Source organism: Frankliniella occidentalis, unplaced genomic scaffold (assembly GCF_000697945.3).
Source record: "Frankliniella occidentalis isolate FOCC.00 unplaced genomic scaffold, Focc_3.1 Scaffold94, whole genome shotgun sequence".
Taxonomy (NCBI): domain Eukaryota; kingdom Metazoa; phylum Arthropoda; class Insecta; order Thysanoptera; family Thripidae; genus Frankliniella; species Frankliniella occidentalis.
The window spans coordinates 810,768-824,167 of record NW_026267223.1 but is presented as its reverse complement, the minus strand read 5'-3'; the positions used below and the strand labels follow the sequence as shown (position 1 = coordinate 824,167).

The 13,400-nt window shown below is 41.8% G+C and overlaps 2 protein-coding genes across 7 annotated transcripts; one reads left to right on the top strand and one right to left on the bottom strand.

Moving 5' to 3' along the window:
- Positions 1-292: 292 nt before the first annotated feature.
- Positions 293-2,664, top strand: LOC113203916 (calaxin). The gene is made up of 4 exons (XM_026418866.2): positions 293-462; positions 554-665; positions 764-1,017; positions 1,096-2,664. Exons 1-4 carry the CDS (start codon positions 320-322, stop codon positions 1,316-1,318), a joined length of 732 nt encoding a protein of 243 aa, XP_026274651.2. The 5' UTR covers positions 293-319; the 3' UTR covers positions 1,319-2,664.
- On the bottom strand, positions 1,605-11,699 carry LOC113203915 (tyrosine-protein phosphatase non-receptor type 21). 6 transcript variants are annotated; one of them, XM_026418864.2, is made up of 23 exons: positions 11,471-11,611; positions 10,835-11,049; positions 10,328-10,497; positions 10,150-10,247; positions 9,901-9,971; positions 9,641-9,796; positions 9,466-9,554; positions 9,195-9,330; positions 9,009-9,092; positions 8,775-8,917; positions 8,471-8,648; positions 8,263-8,375; positions 8,017-8,170; positions 7,043-7,222; positions 6,469-6,661; positions 5,813-6,361; positions 5,460-5,728; positions 5,247-5,371; positions 5,069-5,162; positions 4,758-4,949; positions 4,519-4,678; positions 4,261-4,424; positions 1,605-4,177 (listed from the first exon to the last, which is right to left on the bottom strand). In XM_026418864.2, the coding sequence occupies exons 2-23, from the start codon at positions 11,006-11,008 to the stop codon at positions 4,049-4,051; spliced, it is 3,621 nt and encodes a 1,206-aa protein (XP_026274649.2). In that variant the 5' UTR covers positions 11,009-11,049; positions 11,471-11,611; the 3' UTR covers positions 1,605-4,048. The 6 variants fall into 6 exon arrangements, with proteins under 6 accessions (XP_026274649.2, XP_026274648.2, XP_052125495.1 ...); XM_026418863.2 differs by lacking the exon at positions 11,471-11,611 and adding an exon at positions 11,618-11,699 and having other exon boundaries at positions 5,460-6,361; XM_052269535.1 differs by lacking the exon at positions 11,471-11,611 and adding an exon at positions 11,618-11,636 and having other exon boundaries at positions 5,460-6,361; positions 10,835-11,046.
- Positions 11,700-13,400: the final 1,701 nt, after the last annotated feature.

The window sequence follows — 13,400 nt, the reverse complement described above, 5'->3', positions numbered from 1 at the left end:
GGGGGGGCGATCGCGTATCTACTGAGCCGCCTGAAAGGTAGGCACTGCTTTGAGCTACAAAACCTCTCAACGTAGGCAACCGGCGACATTGCACCCCCTCCCCCTCTCACCACCGAACCTTAAATTGCGCGCCTGCGTGGTTGGCGCCGCGGCGCCGGGGCTGGGCTGGGCTGGGATGGGGTTCATTGGCCGCGCTTGATTGTGATTGATGCGCTGCCGGCGCTGCCCCTGTACTGCAGACGGCGAGCACGGCCGCGCGCGCGTGCGGAGGTGCCGGGGCCGCGGCTGCCCGGGGGCGCCGGGGGCTGCGGGGGCGGCCATGGACGACGGGGGCGGCGGCGGCGGGGCGGGCGCCGGGGGCGGCACCACGGCGCGGAGCAGGGCCCGGCAGCAGGGCAACAGCGGCGGCAAGACCTCCGCCAAGCTCATGGAGTACTTCAAGAGGAAGACGCACTTTAGCAGGTGAGCAGGGAGGTGGGGGGATGGTCGGCGGGGCACGGGGCACCGTTGACCCAGGTGGTCCCTCTATTTAACCGCTCGGTCACTACTACAGGGAGGAGATCGAGTCGCTGTGCCGGGTGTACCGCAAGCTGGTGGCCACGAGCCACGCGCACAACTCTGGAGCCGCGGTGCTGCCGCCGCCCAACGTGGCCGTCGTCACGGAGGTGAGTGAGCCGTCCGCCGTCCGCCGTCCGCGGACAGCAGCGCGCCAGCGCGCCTACAGCAACTGCCAAAAATATCCCACGTGTCCCTGTCTGCAAAGGGCCTGGACCGCGTGGCCTTCCGCGAGCTGCTGCACAACACGTTCGACATGGTGACGGAGGAGGTGCTCATGGACCGCATCTTCTGCGCGTTCGACCGCTGCAACGACGGCGTCATCCGAATGGACGAGTGGGTGTGCGGCCTGAGCGTGTTCATCAAGGGCGACAACGACGAGCGCACCGCCTTCTGCTTCCGTGTGTACGACCTCAACAGCGACGGACACATCAGCCGCGAGGAGATGTTCCACCTGCTCAGGTGAGCTCCCCGTTTTGGGTCGCGGTGACTGCCGACGCACGACGTACCTAAACCCGTGTGCCCGTATGCCTCTTGCAGGAATTGTCTGGTGAAGCAGCCCCAGGACGACGACCCGGACGAGGGTGTCAAGGACCTCGTGGAGTTAGCACTCAAGAAGCTTGACTATGACAAGGATGGCAAGGTGTCCTTCAAAGACTTCCAGGCGGCCGTCAAGGATGAGCCGCTGCTGTTGGAAGCCTTCGGCCAGTGCCTTCCATCGGGAGGGGCGTGCCAGACCTTCTTGTCCACTCTCAGGTCCTGAGGGGGCCTCTCTGTCTATGCCACTCTTTGCTGGATTGTCCGAATTGTCCATTTCTCCTCTCCCCCAGAGCCTTCACTTGAGAACTACGAGGTCTGAAATGCGTTCCCAAATTTATTAGTCCGGCCTTTATGGTACACTTTTGAAAACCAAAGCACTAACAATGTTTACACCTATACACCTAGCATTCTACTACTGTTCAGAAGAGTGCAAACTAAGAGAAAGTCATTAATGGAAAAGAAACAAAAGGTTCATCAATTATCTTTCAACTTTGAGAAGGCAATTTGAGTAATTGGTATTATTGTTTATTGTAGCACCACAAGGCAAAAAGAGGGAAAAACATAAATCACAATTGTGATAAAACAGTGAGTAAGTACACAAAGCAAAGTATTACTTGAGAATTGAGCCAAGGACTCGAGTCAACATAAACAATATAACGTAACACCTGACTGCAGTATAGGCTGTGATTAAAGTAGAAAAGAAACAGTTTTTTCTTGTTTCTGTTGTGTATGACCAAAATACATACACAATTTGATTGTTGTTTCACCTAGAATCTAACAACTGTATTTATTGTACACCTGTAAAATACTAATATTCTAGCTGAGTTCAGTAGGTGAAATTGTTTTAGCACAATAAAAAATCAAGGACTTGGGGACTTGAGAATACCAATAAATATAGATACATTTAATACTGGGAGCCGGGGGCTAAAGTAAATAGAATAATAATCAGACTTCACAACAAAAACAAAAAAGATCAAGGGCAAGATACCTCAAATACTGATAAAAATCCATATCCATCATTCTTACAACAAGCTGTACCTGTATTGAGTATACATCATAAGAATGTTGAAATATTCAGCCACCTTGTTTTCAGTATAGAATGCACACACACCATGGGTATAGATAGTTAGGATGGGCTTCCATCAAGTAAAGATGACAATAACTAAAGGAATTTTAGTTGGCAGTGTTATACACTTTCCATCAGAAGTAAGTAGATAGATAACTAAACAAATTGCTGACCTGACAGATATGCCATCATCTCAAAGATGCACAAGATGCATCATGCCCAAACAAATACCTAGTGGAGCAGATTCATGCATCACTCTTCATGATTATATAAAATATAAGGAAAGTAATACAATAATGAGATTTCATTAAACAATACTTGCAGATTTTAAAGGACAGTCAAAATGCAGCATAGCATTGTGTCCACTAGTCGGTGGGACTTGCAACTAGTGATAGATAAAGCAACACATGTAAGACACAGAAGAATTACCAACATAAGGTATTTCCAAATTCTACTACCAGCAAATGAGAATGATAACAAAAAAAAAAGAAAAAAAAAGATAAGTTACATGTAGAGAAACAGAAACACAGAAGATAAGCTAAAGCAGGTAGAGAATGTGATTGGGATGACATGATACAGGGATGTGCATGGACACATATTTCAACAAATTAGAATATAAAATGAATAAATAGATGGGACTCAAACTATTCAAATCTAACATGGAGATTACTTTCTACAAACCACATACTTTTTGAAGAGAAAGAAAGCATTGATTCCTGAGTGATTTAAGAGAGTTGATGAGGAATAAACATTATTCTATGAGACTATGACAAGAAAGCTATCACAAAGTTCTGTTAAAATTTTGTTAATTTAGCCAATAAACAGCTTGGAATAGTGTCAAAAATAGAGATATCATTTAAACTAATGATGATTAAATATATAACTCAGCTTCATTCTTTAACTGCAAAAAATATGTTGTGTGCGACCAGTAATATGAATAGATTGATATAACTCATTTGTTCAAAGGCACTAAAAATATTTCACAATCCATGTTACTATGCCTATTGAAACACTACATTGCACTCAGTCAAAAGGCACAGGACAGAACAAAACTACCTTCAAACTGGTACCAAAAGCGGACTTTTCATTCCAAAAATATCATTTAACACTTTGAAAATGTGTTCAGAAAAATATTACAGCATGTACCCTCAAACATTTGAGGTCTTTCAAATTTTTACAGTTAAATGCTACTGTAAATTACTTGCAGCATAAGCATAATTAATTATTCAGGAGGGTTAGCTCCAGAATTCTAATAGACAAAAGGACCAGCTCGCTCTATTACAAGACGACAACAACAAAGCTGCTATCTGACTGCAGCATAAAAGGAAGGTACTATCTGATGTTAACCAAGGAATCAAAGAGATCAGTCTTGTCAGTAATGGCTCCAATCTCTAAAAAGTATTACCACCAGAAAGCAAATTTCAATAACCAAATGGTTATCCATCATAGCAAAATTTTAACAGTTCCTAAATTAAGTATAATACGTAATAATACACAATTGATCACAAGACAAATGTAAACATAATTAAGTAGACAAATATGATAATATACCACATGAGTTTAGCGGATAAATTTTATACAAATTGTAACGTCTCTGCAACAATTATTGTCAAGTTAACACAGACCTCAAAGCATGCACATTCTGTAGGTACTTGCTACTTGCTCCTCACTACATATAAAACACATTGATACTTAGTCCTACAAATAGTGGTCACATATTAAAAATATGACTGAAGATTGATTTTTATCATGTTGAATTAATTAGCATAGCATACATTTGAGTTTGATAATATGGACTCCTAATTATTCTTAGTTGCTTGAGGTAGGGGATGGGAAGACTGAGTACAAAGTCAACTTAATGGTTTCTGTCGGTGGTTTGGATTAATATTAAATGAGCCTAGATTGCCTAAGGTAATGGATAAGAAGACTGTGTACAAATCGATACTGAGCAACAGTTTGTAGCATATGCATACGCTGATGACGTAAGAGAGCCACAACCCGTGGAATATCCAGTTCCTGAAAAGAATATACCACAAAATGAATTTATCTTGCTTTGATGAGAAAGAAATGCATTCAATTTAGAGATAAACACATTTTACCTGGTTGTGGTCAAGAGTGTACAGAAGCAGATCGCTTAAAATAGTCACTCCAGTCCGACCAACACCAGCACTACAATGTACTAGTACTGGTGGATTGCGATTATGGCCAGGAGGGATTTCACTCACAGTATGCTGACGGACTGAATTAAGTTCTTCAAGAAATCCTGTGGTAAGTTTAAAATAATGTTAAAATATTGTAATAACAATAGAAAAACATTTTTAATGAACATGAAAGCAAACTTAGAAAAATTTGCTCACCTAAGAAGTGACCCACACTATTAGGACATCCCTGATCACCCCACTCAGGGTACTGCAAGTGCCACACTCCGCGCACTCGACGTGTAGCAGCATGGAAGAGCCTCAACTTTGTGGTCACGCAGTGTCCCATCTCTTGAGAAAATTGCCACCACACCTGAAACTGTGTTAATTGTGTTACAATTGTCCTAACCATTTAAATGTGGCAAAACAAAATATAAGAAAATAATATAATTTCTTACATCTCCTAAATCAAGGCTACGGTCAGCTATATTAGTGGGTAAATAAGGTATGGCACCATCTTCATTTGCCCCCAACAAGTTCACCACAAGGTAAATATCAGCTTCCCACACCATCTGCCAAAAGCTGACAAGGGTGTTGGTCTGAGGACCCTGAGCAGCTACATAAAAACGTTGCTGATTGCCAACTGTTGCCTATAACATAATAAAACCAGTGCAAAAATGTAAGATTTCATTGTTAAAGTAAGAAAAAAAAGAAAAGATACAGAAAGGATGCACTTCAGTAGTACATTAACAACTGGGAATATGCTTACAGTTATGTGTGATGCATTAATATAGCCCTGTCGGTTCTCTTTACTGGGAGTAAGTCGAACACGGTTTTCATCATAGGGTAACACTTCTTTGAACCTAAACAGTCAAAATAATAAGACAGTATTATAAGTAGGGTAGATTTAAAATTGCTGGCCCTTTCTAAATTCTGATGCATTATACCTGTTTCTAACAATATTGTCGGGATGGTTGGCAGAGGTAAATTCAGCATTTTGTCTTTTCTTTGGAATCTTCTCAAACTCAAAAAACAGCTGACTGTCAACAAGTTTCTTTTCTAAAAGCTGACCCTAAAACAGAAGAAAATTCAGAAAGTTATTAATGTAGAATCCCACAGATAAATAATGGTAAAAAGACGTTCAGAGTAATAAAAATTACCAAAGTTTCCTTTGAAACAGATGATGGTAGTGGCACCCTGGGAAGTGCAGTTCCCCAATGATGCTGGTTGGTGGAGTTAGCATTAGAATCAGAGCGATCTTTGTCTCGAGTACCACCAAGCAGGCCTAAGCCAGCCCACTTTAGGCGTCGACCCTTTCTGCCTGTTGTTTTGCCTGACGATGAGGATGAGTCCATACTGGAGTTAGTGGATGTGGCAGAGGTGTTGTGACTAGTGTGTGGACCATGTGGTCGGGGTGGCTGGCCAGGATCTGTCAAAACAGAAACAGGCACTGACTCTATCAGCCTTTGAGAACTCAGCCCAGAGACTACCTGACTGGGGGGGCTGTGGTTACCATTAGTGATTGAATGTTGAGAAGATTCAGTATTCAATGATGACAATTTTGACTGTTGCTGAGTGCTGGCGACTTGGTGGTTTTGTTTAAGAAGTTGTTGAGTATGCTGTGGTGACTGTTGCTGTTGAGGCTGCTGTTGCTGCTGCTGTTGAGGTGGGAACATTAGTGCAGTCAATGGCTTTGACTGCTGTTGATGTTGCTGGTGGGGTGTTGAGATTGGCATTGTTTGCTGGGGCTGTTGTAAAATAGTACTCTGTTGTGGGACAAGCTGTTGAACTTGTTGAAGGTTTGATGATTGTGGCACTTGCTGAAGACTTTGAGGTTGCTGCTGTAACCTCTCTTGACTAGTGTAGAGTTTAGAGTGGGAGCCGTGGTGCTGGACCCCAGAATGGGCAATCATGATGGGCGCGACACTGACGCTGATACTAGCATTGGCTGCTCCCATCTTGGATGGGGAGTTAGAGCTGTTGAGAAGCTCCACACTGGCCAGTCCTCTGCTCATCTCTGGAGCAGATTGAATGCTTGAGGCTCTGCTCCTTGGCCCTACTCCTAAAGAAACAAAATGGACAAGGAGAATTTAGAAAATACATAATAATTGGGTAGATGAGGTGATAATTATAAAGAAACTAAATTTATCCTATTGCAAGCATACACACCATCAGCTGTAGTTTCTCGTCCTTCAGCAGCCCACGGTAAAGGTATATTTTCATAAATGGGTTCTGGTGCCTGAGCTGACGATGTTGGGACAGAAACAGGTATGTTGCGAAACTGTTGAGGAGGAGCCACAGTGCCATTCATCATTTTGTTTAAACATCCGTTCTCTCGTCCTCGGCGCAGTTCTTCCACATGCTTTACAAAAGAAAAGAGCAGAAATTTAGTTAAGAATAAAAAGTTTCACGATTTAGTTATATTTTTTAAAAGGGGTAATTAACCGTGTCAAAATAATAGTAATTTGCATTAGAAAGTTCATGGATTGCTAGAAAATATATAAATTCATAGAGAATCTAAAATTTGCATCCACTAAGAAAAAAAAAATGAAATCTACACATTTACAAATACTATTACTTAAGAAACAATCAAACAATCATGAACAAGATACAGTTATAGGACTAGCTTGCTATAGCCATGCAAAAGGAGAGCAAAAAATTAAGGAGGACTCTAAACATCAACAGAGCATGCTGTGATAAAGATATATGATCAAATGCTGGAAGACATGCATATGCAACCTACCTGGACATGTGGATCAATAGCTGCTGCAGCAAGGTTTGTGTGAGTACGATGGTTCTCTGGGTTTGGCAGCAAGGAGTACCCCAAGGGTGGACCCAAGCCTCTAAGACCACCGGCTAGACTCACCATACGGCCCATGCCCAGAGAACGAGAGGATACCAGATCTGGGCTGGAGCCACTAACCTACACAACACAATACACTACATGATGCAAAATACAACAATACAACAGACCTGTACCTAGTCAGGGTGGATGCAATAGAAAGTCAGACTACATGGTTCAATTGACCAAATCAAATCTCTGCCAAATAATCCAGAGAGATTAGGAAGTTTTACATTCATGTAAACAACATGCATCCGTTCAAAGCTACCATAGATGTTTTAGAGTACGATATTGCACCAAATATCGGTTACATTACATACTGTATAAGCATCACCTGCAATAAACCGGCACTTTAAATTGATTTGCCAAAAATTTTTGAGCTTAGGGTAAATAAATTCTTCTTTTGGTTAGAAAAATTTGTTTTTTTTGGGGGGGGGGGGAACTGATCAGACATCTATTAAGTGTGCCACACTGGCACTAAAAATGAATTTACTTTGATTATTTCACAGGACTAAGTTCAAGAGTATAACATCTAAACTTCTAATCCAATTTCTATGGAATTTTGGTGGCAATTAAGTTTTAGATTTAAATTCTTGAACTCCAAATTCTGAAACTTACACTCGTTTATTTGAATTAATCCAAATAAATTCATTGTAAGCAGCACCCTTGAAGTTGTCTAATCAGTCGCCGAAAAGAAAATGCTTTTCTAACCAAAAAAACAAATTATTCACCCTGAGCACAATTATTTTCGGCAAATCGATTTTTAAGTGCTAGTCTAGCCTGCAGTACATTGTTGAAGGCTCAAAACATACATAAACATGAAGGTAAGAGTACTTGCATGCACATATGCATACTGTCATGTAAAAGTTACATACCTGAGGGCTAAACAAATGGGGCCGTGGTGCGCAGAGAGCTTGAGATGCCAAATCAGGAGTGCTATTGCTACTTGGGCGGTTAATTGGGTATGGCGGTGGGGGCTTTTGTAAATAAGCTGGCTGGTGCCCAACAACAACATCAAGATCTGGGGTGCTGAAAATTTACAACAAAAATGTTCAATTGTTTTAGAATGAAAAGGAATAAAATTGATCATAATTACAGGAACTACAAAGAATCTGGCTCACCTATAGGTATGAGGAGTAGGCATTAGTGCATGATGAGTGTTAGCCTCAATATACCTCCTTTCAACTCTTGCTACATCTGGGTAGTGTTTGTAAATGGCACCACAGTTTAAATTCTATATATATAAAAAAAGGGAAATATTAAAAAATTAGCAATCCAACAGCACACTATTAAAGACTTGATGAACAGACTTAAGGGTGAAGGTCTAACCTCGTGAAGGTGGGTTTGGTGTATTTCTGGCTGACTGCTATATAAGACTCCCAGTTGATGCCTTGTGATGGGTCGCACCACATTGGCAGGCACTACTTCCTGTTGCGCTCCAGAATGGTATTTCTGTTGAACTGCTGTTTCATAATCAGGTGCTGGACGATATGAGGGCAGCAGGGCTCTGAATATGAACAATTATGTAAGAAGGAAAAAAAAAAATTACAGATGAAGACTATGATCATGATTGCAAGAAATTTCATTAAGATTATTAGAGGCAGCAGAGCAGAGTATTTATAAACAACTATACCTAAGGCGGTCCATATCTTGCGGAGTTGCCAGATCAAGGCATGAAGTTGATTGGGCACGTACAGGCATAGTTGGTACTGAGGTCCATGTCGGACCCCATGTTACTGCTCGCCCAGCATCAAGTTCTTCATGACTCTCTGCCAACTGAGAAAAGAGACAATATTCAATTCATACATAGTACCAAGGTAGTAAACATCATCAAGAGGTAGGTGGCAAGTATATCCAAATTACATACTTCAGTTGCACTCTGAGTGAAAAGGTTATGAGCTGCTTGGACATCACCGGGTACATTTGGTTCATGTTGCATGAAAAATTTATGCTGAAAAATTGACATAAATTGCCAAGTTAAAATACTAGATGAAGATTACAATAATTGTAAGACAACAGCTAGATATAAAAATTAAACAGATTTATCACTTACTTGGTAGACACACATTCGCCACACATATTTGGCACTCTCTACATCAGAAAACTGAAACTGGACTGATCTGTCGGGCACTTGACATTCCATTACAAAGTAACGCTTGTGATTTACAACATTAGTTATGTCCTTCCATCTGAAAACAAGAGACACCATTAAGCCTTAGTTTGTGGTAAGAAAATTTATTCAACTGCAGAAAAGCAGTGTTTTGTAAAAATGTGCATAAATATTTACATCAGAACATATACAACAAAATAATAATAAGACTAACTTGTAAAATTTTGACAGTTGATTGTTGTCATATCCTACTCCTACTCCACTCAATGAAACACCAATTACAACATTACTTCCTGTTTCATCCTGCAATGGAAAAGAAAATTACAACATTACCAAATGGCAGTTTAATCTTAAGTTGTGTTTCTATGGACAATGCTTTCAAAACTAACCACAGCTTGAAAGAGTTCTTGCCCATATCCATCTAACTGCTGAGCGGCCTGGATGTAGTGTTCCTCTGCAGTGCAAGGGGCAACACCCCTGAGGACGCGGTGCTGCTTGATGACCCCTTCCAATAAGGCGTCAGCATGTCCATATTCCAGCAAATGCTGACAACATACATGCTTAGTGTTAATAATTACGAAACTAAACTGGACTGATACATACTTAGACACATACAGATGTATTTCAGTATGATGAACATTACACAAACCTTGGGGAAAAGAGTGAGGTCTTTCAGGTATTCTATTGTGTGCCTTTCCATGTCATGATTTCCATATTCAGCTAGATAGGAAACAAAAATAAATAATTACAGGAAAAGCTGTTTTGTGGATTGATGGTAAGAGAAATTGCCTTTCTGTTACAGCACATGCTTCAATACGTGTCAGATATGTGAACAGAAAATATGTGCACAGAAGCATCAAACATACAGCAAGCCAATGGCAAGAAGCTCTACACTTACCTTGCATGCTAAAAGCAGCAAGCTGAATAGCTTGGCGAGCATCACAACTCATGCGACCTTCAATGACATCCATCTTCAATTGTAAGAAGTAGTGATACCTAGATACAAAACAGAGCTTTCCAAGTGACCTACAAGGCTGAGAGCATACATAACTTGTCTTAAGCAGAACCAAACATACCTTGTCATTTCATCTTGTAGTTGACTGACCCCTAAGACATAGTACATGACTCGTAGGAATAAATTAAGTTTGCTTGCATGCTTATCAAGTTGTCTTTTAACAGGTCTATCCATTTCAAGCCAGCGTTGCATCCCATTCAATGCAATGTATCGTAGTCCAAAATACTCATGCTAAAAGGGAGAATCGTGAGTTACAAACTGTAAACTATGCTGATTAACTATGTTATGATTGTACTTTTGATCAATTTAAAAATATCAAAAGACTAAAGTTATTTAATGCAGTCATACAGTAGAAATTACGTTCAGATGAACAAATATCCATGATTAAAAAAGTTTTCAAGCAAAAAGCTAAGACTGAGATTGGACAACCATCCTTTAATAAAAGCATAACTAAAGACAACCTTATTTTTTTATTTTTTTGAAGCAAATACTTTTTGTATTTTTCCCAAATATTATTGTTCATGCATTTAAGAAAGATCCTAAAGATAAAAAAGTTCAAAAAACTTACTTGTTGCAACCCTAATCTTTGGCAAACATTGTCCAGGCATTCCTGTCCAGTGCTCTCTCCAGATAGTGTGCATTCCATTGAACTGCCATCCAACAGTTCCACACAAATAACAAATAACGATTTGGATACCACATTGTACTGGCGGCTCTTCTTCAGGCGTAGCTTAAACGGCATGGTGGCAGTAGGCCACCGTCTCCCTCCCTAGCCGTCTCCTTCTGAAAATAAGAGTAATATTTAAGTCATGCGAGCCAAACAATGTTCAGAGAGCAGTTTAGGCTATGATATAATCAAAGCAGCTTAATGACATCCATTTCATTTGAAATAAAAAAAGATAAGGAGATTATATGTGATGACCCCATGTCTCAGTTACAAATTTGTAGATAAATTGCTAGTGATAATAATAAATGGGGAGTAACTGACATCCTAAAACTAGTAAACGTAGGAGCTCATAACCTACAAATGTCAAACATGAAGAAAGAACACTTGAGACAAAAAACAAAGAATATAAGGTATCTACAAAACACAGATATTGGACAAAACTCTAATGAACACAAATAGGGTAAAGCAAGTGACTATAACATGGAAAATCAATTCAGTGCAACAGGCGCATTCCCGACATAACACTTATAACCTTACGGGCAAAGGGTCACGAAAAAGGAAAGAATGTAAGCATGATGTGGTAAAATTCTACGAATTAGAGAGGTATCGAGAATACGTGTCAAAAAACTTCAATCAAGAGGTTAAATGGTTAAAAACAAAAACTGGGTCGATTTTGACACTCACACGGAGGATTTGTTTTCCTTTTTTTGTCACACACGACTCCGAGTGTGTCCGAATTCAGCCACCGACCGAGCACCGACCGGTCGGTGCTCGGTCGGTGGGTGAATTCGGCCACCGTCTCCGTTGTCAATCGATATCTCTATTTGATGAGAAATTTTTCGAAGCCATCTATAGACGTATGAGAAACACAACGGATCGTCAACCGCCAAACTTAAATTTTTCAATCTTGTTGCTGCGCAATGATTTTCTTCTTTTTCTGCTGATTTTGATTTGCCAGTGTGTTGTATGCAGCCTGCTTTGTTGTTTCCACCGAGATCAATGACAGGCAAGTGGTTATCTCCCTTCCTTCCCTAGTCTATTTGTACATCAGTACCGTAACCTCGTACCCGCGCGGTCATAGTATCGAAAGCGGTCTCCAGTGATGTACCAAAGGTAAGCTTTCTTTATTATTGAAAGACTGGGCGATATCTCTATCTTTATTAACTCGCCACCACACATATCAGTTACTAAAAAACCGTTAACTCGAACCCTTTGGCTAGGTTAGGTTTGTGGTCATCTCCTCAACATCATACTTGGTTGGTGGTGCAATTGGCTTCTAAGTTTTCGTTTTAAACCCTGCTTTGAATTTTTGTTTTGACTGTATAGAGTGGAAGGGATGCTATATGTTTTGGGGGAATCGCCACCGCTGTAGCTCTTCACAGGGAGCCGCGTTCAGCCGCGTCGGACTGAGGCTTCCTAAGGTCCGTCTTTTCACAGCACGGGCAGCATAGGAGTTTGCAGGCGAGAGGGGGTGAGGAAAAGACGGACCTTAGGCTGGTCTGGCTATAACGCTCACGATCCATCGAGCTACTCTCACTAGGAAGATTATTACGTTTTTCTTTGACTTTGAAAGATAGGTCAATAAAGCTTTCTGGTAAAGCTGAAATGCAGAAGAATACGGGGAAGAAGAAAACGGAAATCGCTTTCCTTTAGCATGGTGACTTCCGTTTTCTTGTTCCTCGCATTTTTCTGCATTTGAGCTTTACCGGAATGCTTTATACGCAACCCAACGAGGGCGTATCTGTATATGTGATTCCAACTTCTGCTCTCGTTGTTAGAATCCTTTCCGCTTCGATCTGGAGGACTGGATCGCTCACTTGTAGTTGTGGTGGGGCCGTATCGGTAGCGCCCAGGTGCCTATCCAAGGGTCTATCCAGGGACCTACAACCCACAACCTAACCGAGGTCCCTGATAGGTCAATTCGCCCCAAAACAAATGACTCGCGGGGCGAATTGGCCTATTAGGGACCTCCATTAGGTTGAAGGTTGTATGTCGCTGGATAGACCCGGGGGGAGGGCATGACCCTCGCCTGGTAGGCAATCCTTCTCAGTGTTCCATATGTACCGGGTGTAACTGAGAATGCGCAACAGTGTTGCGGGTTTGCCTACCCAGTTAGCCCGTAAGGCGCAATGGCCCCTGCAGCCCTGGCGGGTATGCAATCCCGCAACACTGTTGCGCATTCTCAGTTACACCCGGCACACTGCACCCTGTGACGCATGCGATATAGCTCATTGCCATCAGTAGGTACGAGGCTATGATTGCAAGTAGTGACTTGAGCTGCGTTGATGGTGACTTTAACTGGATACTCGCCAGACACTGCCTGATCTGTCACCCTGTGCGACTGCACTTTTGCACACCCACCTGGCAGTGCGCTGCTCTGTACCCCTGCTTCCCTCCGGTTGCCGAGGACTCTACCCCGCCGAGCCCGTGCGGTGCAATTGCTGCCCTGTTTGACCACAACAATTTG

Excerpts from the sequence above, each read along its gene's own strand:
- LOC113203916 (XM_026418866.2), top strand. The coding sequence starts at position 320 with ATGGACGACGGGGGCGGCGGCGGCGGGGCGGGCGCCGGGGGCGGCACC. Across the intron at positions 463-553 it reads AGGAAGACGCACTTTAGCAG|GGAGGAGATCGAGTCGCTGT; the intron begins GTGAGCAGGGAG and ends TCACTACTACAG. Across the intron at positions 666-763 it reads ACGTGGCCGTCGTCACGGAG|GGCCTGGACCGCGTGGCCTT; the intron begins GTGAGTGAGCCG and ends CTGTCTGCAAAG.
- LOC113203915 (XM_026418863.2), bottom strand. The coding sequence starts at position 11,008 with ATGCCGTTTAAGCTACGCCTGAAGAAGAGCCGCCAGTACAATGTGGTA. Across the intron at positions 8,918-9,008 it reads TCACTCAGAGTGCAACTGAA|TTGGCAGAGAGTCATGAAGA; the intron begins GTATGTAATTTG and ends CTCTTTTCTCAG. Across the intron at positions 8,171-8,262 it reads CCTACTCCTCATACCTATAG|CACCCCAGATCTTGATGTTG; the intron begins GTGAGCCAGATT and ends GTAAATTTTCAG.